Source organism: Alexandromys fortis, unplaced genomic scaffold, assembly GCF_014885135.2.
Source record: "Alexandromys fortis isolate MF-2015 unplaced genomic scaffold, M_Fortis_MF-2015_v1.1 scaffold_5, whole genome shotgun sequence".
NCBI lineage: Eukaryota > Metazoa > Chordata > Mammalia > Rodentia > Cricetidae > Alexandromys > Alexandromys fortis.
In genome coordinates, this window is record NW_026067924.1 from 30,916,166 (window position 1) to 30,926,643 (window position 10,478).

The 10,478-nt window shown below is 38.0% G+C and overlaps 1 protein-coding gene across 1 annotated transcript in view; it reads right to left on the reverse strand.

Moving 5' to 3' along the window:
* The window catches only part of LOC126501679 (aldo-keto reductase family 1 member C15), a 29,169-nt gene extending 20,156 nt beyond the window's left edge, over nt 1-9,013 (reverse strand). The window contains exons 1-5 of the mRNA XM_050142475.1: nt 8,848-9,013; nt 4,367-4,534; nt 2,943-3,059; nt 2,626-2,703; nt 1,502-1,624 (exon numbers count right to left, since the gene is read on the reverse strand). Coding sequence (XP_049998432.1) covers nt 1,502-1,624; nt 2,626-2,703; nt 2,943-3,059; nt 4,367-4,534; nt 8,848-8,934 — 573 coding nt within the window. The 5' untranslated portion in view covers nt 8,935-9,013. The remainder of the gene's footprint in view (nt 1-1,501; nt 1,625-2,625; nt 2,704-2,942; nt 3,060-4,366; nt 4,535-8,847) is intronic.
* Between the last annotated feature and the right edge of the window lie 1,465 nt (nt 9,014-10,478).

Genomic DNA, 10,478 nt, shown 5'->3' on the forward strand with positions numbered 1-10,478 from the left:
GTATATTTACATAAAGAAGTACTATACAGCAGAAAAAAATAATGACATCTCGAAATTTGCAGGCAAATGAATGAATCTAGAAAAACATCATACTGATTGAGGTAAACTCAGACCCAGAAAGACAAGTATAATATGTACTCACTCATAAGTAGCTTTTAGACATAAAGCAAAGAAAACCTACAATTTACAACCTCAGAGAACCTAAACAATGAGGACTGTAAGAAAAACATACATGGTGGCTGGAGAGATAACTCAGAGGTTAAGAGCACTAGCTATTCTTCCAGAGGTCTTGAGTTCATCCCAGCAACCACATGGTGGCTCACAACCATCTGTAATGAGATGTGATACCCTCTTCTGGCCTACATGGATACATGCAGACAGAACACTGTATACATAATAAATAAATAAAGCTTTTAAAAAAAGAAAAACATACATGGATATAATCTACATTGGTAGTAGAAAAAGACAAGATCTCCTGAGTAAATTGGAAGTGTAGGGATTATTGGGAGGGCAGAAAGGGAAGTGGGAAAGAAAGAAGGGAAGCAGATAAAAATATATAGCTCAATAAAAACAATAAAAAAAAACTTGTTTTAAACAAATAAATAAGTATCTTACAAGATATAGTAACAAACACTTAGCTACTGGAAAGAGTAAGGCAGGAAGACTAAAATCTCAAGGCCAACCAGATCATTCAGAGAGAGCCTACCTCAAAATAATTTATTACAGACCCAAGCTAAAACTTAGTGTTGGAGCATTTGCCTACTGTGAGTGAGGCCTCTGGTTCAATCCCAAGTGCCATGAAAATAAAAAGACGTGATTATACTTTGTCACTCATGATGTTTAGTGATACCAATCTTTGCTGAAAGTGTAGGTGTTTAAACAGTGTTCAAGCAGTGTTAATTGTTTTAAACTATGTAATTTAAAATATGGGCTAAACCTATATGATGCCTGACTCAATACTTCAAATAGTATGTATAAGACAAATTTGTACAGAAGAGAAATTATTGCTTGAGTGCGTTGATGAGTGCAAATGAAGGAAGTTGTAGTCACACGATTCTCAGCGCATTTGTGGCTCTGAATTCTGCAAAGGTTAAAAGTCTTTGAAAGTTATTAAAAAATATTTTCATTCAAATTTAGGAAAGAAACCAATACAAATTATCTAGCGTGCCATGAGAACAATACAGCAGCAAGACAATTTTGCTGTGCTTTATTTCAATCATGTTTTATTAATGATTTTATATGATTTTCAGTACAGCACACATTGTATTACTGTGCAGTGGTATTCCTTCTAAGAATTGTGATTTCAGTCAATCAAACAGCCTTCCCCTGTCTTGTTCTTCCCTCTCTTGTCAACCTGAGCCATAACTGACATTTCCTGTCTCAGTGAAAATAGCTATAACCTAAATAGCTTGTTTGAAAAAGAGATTTGGGGAGTACCAAGTAAGGAAGAAGTTTGTGAAGAACAAAAGGTAAGGCACAGCCCAGGTGAACTAGAGCTCACCTGATTGCAAGTGGGCTTGTATTTCAGGCCTGGTTTGTTCAGAATCAATTCCAGCTGTTTTCGGTTGAAATTGGACACCCCGATGGACTTGGTTAAACCTAAGTCTTTACACTTCTCCAGTGCCTGGGGAGGAAGAAGTATGTAGTTAATCCTATTTGTACTCTGCCCTTTAGAGATTCTCTTTGAGCTTATTTGAACACTTACATAATAATTTCAGTTGCTTACATAATAACTTCAGTTACTTACATAATTTTGGTTACAATTTCAAAACAATTTTGACACTTGAATAAGCCTTGCCTAAGGCACTCACCTGCAATGAATGCATGCAATTGCATGCACATTGAGAACAGCAAGTACATAGAAGTCTCCCCTTACCTTCCCCACCCTCATCAGTGGCATCTGTTGTGATGCCAGGATTACAATGGTTCTTCAATAAATGTCACCATAGTCAAAGATAAAGAATTCTAGCATCCTGTGCTAGGTAAAATGTATTGTTACATTTTCTCTTTAATGTTGACAATCTGTATACAGGATAGGGTATATAGTGGCAAGATTCATTCTCTATCACAGCCTGCTCTGTGCTAAGGCAGATTACACTTCTCCAAAGTTATGTTGATCTGTCCTGGAAGAGTATTGTAACCTGTCTTGAGTCTCTCAGTTAATAGCCTTTATATGGCTTATATTGTTAATGGGATCTAGGAGGCAAAGAAATGTCTACCTCAAATCATAGCTGAGACTAAAAATTAAACTCAGCCCCTCTCAACTCTTCCTCTATAGATGGGATTACAGAAAGACAGAGAAGGGATGGTGATGGCTGTTGCTGCTCTGGTTTATTCTTCTCTCATGTATTATATCTCAACCACAGCTCCCCACCACCATACCCTTCCCATTCCTCCTCCTCATTTCCTCTCTCCCCCATAGCCACTCCTCATCTGTTTCCCTACAGAAATGTGCAGGCCTCCCAGAGATATCACCTGAACACAGAATAGTAAGGTATTATAAGACTAGGCATTATGATATGCCTTAGATTTGTCATATAAGGCCACAGAATCCATCTCTTCTAATTCTTTATTAATTGCATCTTCTCTTACTACACAGTGCTTATTGTCTACAGCAGTACATACCTCCCATGTATCACAAATGTCCACTACATCTAAAATAATTTTTCCACTGGCATCCTTTGGCACAAGTTCCTCTCCAGGCTAGAATGTAGAGAGAAAAAAGTTAACAAAACTTTCTCTAATAGTCAATTTCTATTGGAAAGTAAGCTTACTCATCCAACATTCACTCTGTGTGTGAGAGTGTGTGCACATACATGTATGCACATATGTCTTTATGGGGGAACTCTGGAGAAAGAAAAGTAAAATAATATAATAGATTATACTGGACTATCTTCTCTTTCATTGCCAACACAACTAGGGAATAAAAATCCCAAACTGACCTTCATAGCGAATGGTGCATGAATAATACAGAGGTCTACATAATCCAGCCCAAGTTTCTTCAATGATCTCTCCAGGCACTGACGAACCAACTCTGGTCTAAGGAAAGTCGTCCAAATCTATAGTTTCCAAACAGAATTACACACTGTGGTGAAATGATTGAGAGGTGCTATGGTGGTCTCAGCTAAGCTAAGAACATCTGGGGCTAAGTTTTTTTTGTATTTTTATTTAAATTTTTATACAATTTATATCATGGTTTCTCCCTCATCCAACTTTTCCCAGATCCTACCCGTAACCCTACCTAATTTTGTACTGTTCATCATAGATCACATCCTCAATAGAATACTGAGATTTACTTGAGTGATGACAATGTGAGGAGAATGAGCAGAATTTAGAAAGCGACTAATTTCAGTGTTTCAAGAACTAGAAGTTTTGGTCTCAAAAGAGTCAAGAAATGATGAGTTGGATGTGGGACAAATAGAGAGAAGATATAGAAGATATATAGCAAAACATTAAATCAGGGGACGAAGCAACATCTAGTAGAAAACCACAATGCATTGAGGTAGCCAGATGGAATTTCCCAGTTAAAAGTCCATCCTGGGTAGATTGATCTATCCTCTTGGGTAAGGTTTCCAAGTAACTGAACAAACATCAGTAAAGTAGACAAAGAATTTACTGTTCTTAGCAAATTCAAAACCAATTCTAAGAGATCTCATCTAAAAACAAGCTGTCACCAGTGTAAACATAGATAGGAGACATCTGTAGAGACCTCAGCTCAGATGGAATCACACTGGAAGGCTGCCTTTCCACCTGAGGAAATGTTATAAATACCAGTGTATTCAATGCAGGTTTCAGAAGAGGATTTTCCCTTTCGTGAACAATATTCTCAACCTCATTTGGGAATCTACTGAAGAATTAGTTACTCAGGGCCCAGAGAGGCCAGATTATCCAACAGAACTGTGTCCTTACTTTATATCTGACAATGTCTGATATTCAGAGATACTGAGTCACTGCCACATTGAATACAGTTTGAAGTAAAACAAGATTTTTCTTATTTAATCTTTTATTTATGTTTGTGTGTGTGAGTCTGTGTGTGTGTGTGTGTGTGAGAGAGAGAGAGAGAGAGAGAGAGAGAGAGAGAGAGAGAGACCACCAATGCATGTGCATTGGTTCCACACATGTTAACGTATGACATCAAGAATCACCTCTCTTCTATTATGTACTAGCCAGGGATAAAAGATCACCAGGCATGGCGGCCTGCATCTTTTCTACTGTGTCATCTGTTGACCCTGTTCTTCATTTGTCTATAATGTGTCTTTGCAATAAAGCCATGATTCAATCTGAAACCCAGAGGGTGGTGTCGCCTTCCCCAGTAACATCTCTGAGTTGTTACTGGCTTTCAGCCATTCTGGCCACACGTGCTCACCTTGGTAGTGTAGAATAAATCCTCCCTCTTCACAATTCCATCAGCCATCTTGTCTCTGAGGGCCTGTCCAACTTCTTCCTCATTTTGGTAGAAGTATGCAGCATCTATGTGACGGAAACCTACATCAATGGCTATTTTGGTGGCCTCATTAGCCTTGCTCTTTGGAATCTATACAAGAGTAGAAAAATTTGGAGATGTGACCAATTGAGGAAAAAAAAAAGACATTTATATTTTCATCACATTTTTTTCCGAGTTGCTGCCAGCACTATGGTTGATCATGTTTGATGATACAAACTTGATAATAGATTTACAATCTATCTGGAGACACAAACTACAAAAGAATTAACTTCTAAATCCTGACTGATTGAATTAGTGATGAGGGATTCTTATCAAGCATGTCAATGAAAGCTTCTTTCAATAAAGATTAGTTGGAAGGAACTAGCTAGCAGTAAAGCAGCATACTGGGAGAAAAATTCTAAGGCCCTCAGTATATTAGACAGGTGTACATATACATATGTATTTGTGAAGTGATGAATGAAAATTAGTTCCTATTTCCCATCATTCTCAAATTTGTCCAAATAAGTCTTCAGTTCACTCAAGATTCTTTTATTCCCTTCGTTTTGCAGGTCTCTGCATTCAGCATTTATGCAGTAAGCATTTACTGAGTGCTTCCTTCTAGCCCAACACTATATGAGGCTCTTGAGTACTAGGCATTTTTCCATGAACAAACTTGCTTCCCTTCTTTCATGAGGTTTCTGGAAGAAGTGGAGGAGAGTGTCTTTACAAAAGAAAGTATGAGAAGTGGGTGGGATAGCTCACACCTACAATCCTAGCACTTCACAGATGGGGAGGCAGGAAGATCAGAAGGTCAAGTTCATCCTTATCTATATAGTGAGGTCAAGGTCAGCACGAACTGCTTGAGACCTTGTTTTAATCAACATCATTATCATCCTCTTCCTCATTACCCTCATCTTAAAAGCTTTTCATCTATGATTCAAATACCTCTATTTTGTTTTGAAAGCCACACAGAAATGGATGTTTAGCCTTTGAAGATTATGATTACCAGAATGAATTTGAATGACAATTAGAAACTTGATCATGAACACTAAATTGGATAATTATCAGGTAAGAGTGACAGAATTTACCAGGATTGCTTTAATAGGCATATGCACAAATATATATTGTACATGATGTTGGTAAATTGTCATAGGCTGCTAAAGCTCATTAAGAAGTTGACTCTGGAAGCAGATTTTCCTCTCTACCAACTTCAGACCGAAACATGTTTATGTCAGTTGTCCTTGAAAACTCTCTGCTCTGGGTCAGGTTGACCCTCTGGCTTTGTACCAGGGAAAAGAAAATCTCAAGCAGCTAACAGTTTTGAAAACATGCCTTTAAAACAGAATATTAATCATTCTTAACAGAGGTGATTGTTATTTATCCCATGATATGAAAAAGCTACAGCATGAGGAAGGAGAAGGGAGGAGAGGCAGCAGCAACAGCAGAAGGAGATAGTGGACGAGGAGGAGGAAAAGGAGGAGGAGGAAGAGGAGGAGGAGGAGGAGGAGGAGGAGGAGGAGGAGGAGGAGGAGGAGGAGAAGAAGAAGAAGAAGAAGAAGAAGAAGAAGAAGAAGAAGAAGAAGAAGAAGAAGAAGAAGAAGAAAAGATAAAGAAGAAGGAGAAGGAGAAGGAGAAGGAGAAGGAGAAGGAGAAGGAGAAGGAGAAGAAGAAGAAGAAGAAGAAGAAGAAGAAGAAGAAGAAGAAGAAGAAGAAGAAGAAGAAGAAGAAGAAGAAGAAGAAGAAGAAGAAGAAGAAAGTTGTAGAAAGTTGTCTTACTGGAAGCTCATCCATAGGGAGAGAGAGCTAAATAAGGATCTCGAATTTACTGCCTCACTTTTCCCATTTAGTTCTTGCTGGATGCAGTGAACATCCAATCTGATGATATCAACTCTTTCTGCTGCTATTTGTTCAGTTACTTGGAAAGCTCATCCAAGGGGATACTTCACTCTGCCCAGGATGCACTTTTAACTGGAAAATTCCATCTGGTTGCCTCAATGGGGTTCCCACAGTTAGTTTCTATTAGATGTTTTTCAGCCCCTGATTTAATGTTTTGCTATCTATAGTCTACTTCTCTCTGTTTGCCCCTCATAATTTATTCTTTTACATTTTTGCATATATTTAATAAATCACTCATTCAAAACCAAAAGTATAGCCATCATAGATGATCCTGCAGACCGGTAAAATGTGTATTTTTCCTTTCTAGTTTAAATAGGAGTTTATTGGTTTTAATATTTATTCTTACTGACAAAAATTGATCCACTAATTTTACATGCAGGAAGTTTACATGAGTCTGCCCTTGGTCTGCATCAGAACTGGGAAGACTAAGGGTGGGTAGGATGCTAAATTCATATCCATAAAAACCACAGTGAGAGTATCTAGATGTAGCAGATGCCCAGAGAGCTGAGAACTACTTTTCTGACCAGTTATTGTTACTAGGACAAGGACCACACCTTAATCAGCTGCTGCTGGGTGCCAAAGTCAGGATAATAATACTTACAAAATTTCCTCAAATGTCAATCAGTGTATAGTTTAATGATTTAATCAGATATCCTGTGTTTGTTTTACTCCCAGAACACTTAGCTAGACAAACAAGACCACAAAGCATACAATGGAGCAGGCTTTTGTTCCAGCAGTGACCCCATAGGGAGGTCATTTATTGAGTAAAAATCACGTTCAGAATACAAATTTCTACTAGATTGTAAAAGAAGCTTCTGTTTGTTCTTTTCTATTTCTCAATGGCATGTATTACATTTACTTTTACAAGTGAAAGCATTATGAGAATGATTTCATTCTGTTCCCTAAGATACAATTCTATCTTTAACAAAAGTAATAAATGTCAGTTAAAACAAACTGGTTCTGTTCAATACTAATACTTTGTCATTCTTCTGCCAACATTGAATATTTTGATCCCTGTCATTTGGAGACAATCCTTCCCAAGCCACCCAATGGTTCTATTACCTGTGACTAGCGTTTAACACTGTCAGTTCACTACAGTGACTTATTGAATAGGTACATAATGAGTTTTGTAAGAAGTGTGATCCGATTCCCATTGTTATTTTATATTTTGCAAGTCTTCAAGACTAACTTATGAATGTAATTATTGTGGATTCTCAGAGACATTTTTTAAAAGTTGGACTTATATTGTAAATGTTTGTCTTTATGCTCATAGATTAGTGCATCTCTCAGTCTTCATCAACAAAGCTTCTTTTTGCCATAGACAATGACTAATACCAGGACCCACACTGTTTGTGTCCAGAAAACAGGTATCCATAGAGGACTCACATATAAATGGGATTTCTATTGCTCACCCTTTCTTCAAGAGGCTCAGGGATCATCATGAAAGAGGAGGAAGAAAGAGTGTAAGAACCAGAGATTATGAAACAGAAAACTGCTGTTCAACAGTGTCTTCTGGATGGGATGGAACAGCTTGCATTCATGAGATGGCAGCAGCTGCAGTTGTCTGCAGAAACCCTCCACAATATCAATCCAGTCAACACTGCAGCATGCACAGAGGATGGGCTGACAAGGCCTTGCCCCAGCCCCAGGAAAAAAAAAACTGCTAATGCCAGTTAATGACTTCTGGAAAATAGAAAATCCACTTACTTCAAGCATGTGGCCGCACGTAGGTTGGCCATGTTCTGGAGAACGGCCTCATATTCAAGTACATATAGTCAGTATTAATGAGGGAGTTGGAAAAGAAAAGTAAGAGTCTGAGAGGAGTTGGAGGTGTGGAATGAGTGGTGCATAAGATTGAAACACATTGTGTACCTGTATAGAATTTTAAAACCTCTTCAAATAGTTGAAATTCATTAACAGATACATCTTCTTCCAAAAATCTCACAGCAAAGCTGAAGTTCGATATTCCTTCTGTTATCCATTTTCTCCTATAATCATTGCCCATAGAAATTTCTATTTTTATTGATTTTTATTGAGCTCTACATTTTTCTCTGCTCCCCTTCCAGCCTCTTCCCTCCCCCTTCAACCCTCCCCAATGGTCCCTATGCTCCCAATTTACTCAGGAGACCTTGTCTTTTTCTAACCAAGAGTAGAAAGATGAAGAAGCCTGAGCTTTAGATGATAAAAATTTAAAAATTAGTAAGAATACTTATACCAAGGATTTAATATACTTATAGATGTAAGGGCTTAAATATATAGCAAGCGTTGAGATTTGTCAGGAAACAATGTTAATAACAATAATGACACATAATCCGCCTACAAAATCTTTAACCTCCAAATCTACAGACCTAACATCTTGGCATCTCACCAAGTACCAATATGCATCCCCAAGCACGAACAGAAGTAAATTGTAAGCAGGGAAAGGGAAGCCCGGGTGACTCGTTCATCAGGTGCAGGTCTCCTGCCTTCTGAATGCACTTCCAGGATAGCTGATATCTAATGCTTTGGTTCCCGAGAGGCCCACTTACTCCATCTGAAGCAAACGTGCCAAATCCAAGCACTGGCATCAAGTTCCCATCATTTAGCTTCACTGAACGATTATGTTTGAGATCCATGGTGTCCACAGCCCAAGAATTCTGACTCTTGTCTTTCCTTCCTCAGTAACCTGAGCCGAATAAAAGGCAAGGCTCCAGCACTACTTATTTCTATCAAGAAAGGCGGGGACAAGATTGCAAAGGCTCCAAGGTTGGAGTGAGTCCATGGCACTTCTTATAAATCCTTTCATGTCTCTACAACAAACACACCCAGAAAGCTTATGTTTTAAAAGATGTTGGATTTTCAGCTCATAAACAGAAAAGCTGGCTGTGACAATCTGCCCCTGATAATTACACCAGACTTACTTTATAAGATGCAAAACTCTCATCAGGGTGTTCATTTCTAAACATGAATTCTGATACAGAACCTTAGTTAATTTCCTCACCCTGTATTTGTTTTATAAATCTTAACAGAAATACTTTATAAACTCTCTCAAACAAAGCTTGTTATCTGCACCCAAGCACACAGACAACAAAACTCCTTTGGAATATTACCTTCAATTTAGTTATCTAATTTTCTTCTTCTATGTGTTAAGGTTTCACTCAAAATTCAGAGCCTCTCTATTTTGCTTTTTTAATAAGTTCTATTCAAGAAAACCTAGATTTATATCACAGATGAATCTCTGGAATGTTGCCTTTGTTTAAACAGCTGTTTGCTTCTGTAATAGCCTGTTCTCTTCTAGCTCAGTCACTACCAACCTTAGGAATTCTGCTTATTAAGCTCAGCATATGTGTTTGAGTCACAGGTTCTTCTTGACTCCTACGGCCTCATTAATAAGATTCATCGTGCTCTCCTGTGTCACCTTACATTGTTCTAATATGTATTAATGCAGCTCAATAAACGTGTTGGCAAATTACACTCTAAATTAATTCAGGAAGTCAGCTATCGTTAGAAAACTCTAAGTAGCACTTTGCTCACTATCACAGATATCACACTTCCTCATTTGAAATACTACAACTGGTATTCCAATAGCCCTATAATTTATATTGTAATTTACAGTTCATCCTCATCTCTTCACAGGCTCAGAATTTTGCCTGATTTTATTAATCCTTTTATTGTATATTATCCCTCTTAGGAATATTCCTTAAAGATGGGCTTCTCCTCTGATATAAATAATTCCAATCAGACCAAATTAAAAGATATCCAGGTTTAATTGGACATCTGCACTCTAGGGTGTCCCCAAGGGGGAAAACAGAAAGCCAACAGGAACACCAAAGAGGAAGTGGGAAGACCACATATTTTTCTCTGGGGGGCAGTTTATATAACCTGTGGGAGTGGTTTTAACCTTTCATAGGGAGAGGTCAAGGTTTGGACTGAGGCAGCTCTCAGGGGAGGTGACTTCCAAAGGTGGATGCCAGGGGCTAGGATGAGGTCCCAACTTAACATTACAATCCCAGCATTTTATCAGTTATAAATTTAATAAGGATACAACTTGGGTTTTTTGTTTGTTTGTTTATTTCAACTATTAGACCAAACAGAAATAAGGCGGCATTCTATAAAAGGACTTGGTCCTAATATATGTTTGACCATAGAGAAGTAGTGGCCAAGGAAGAAAAGACTCGCC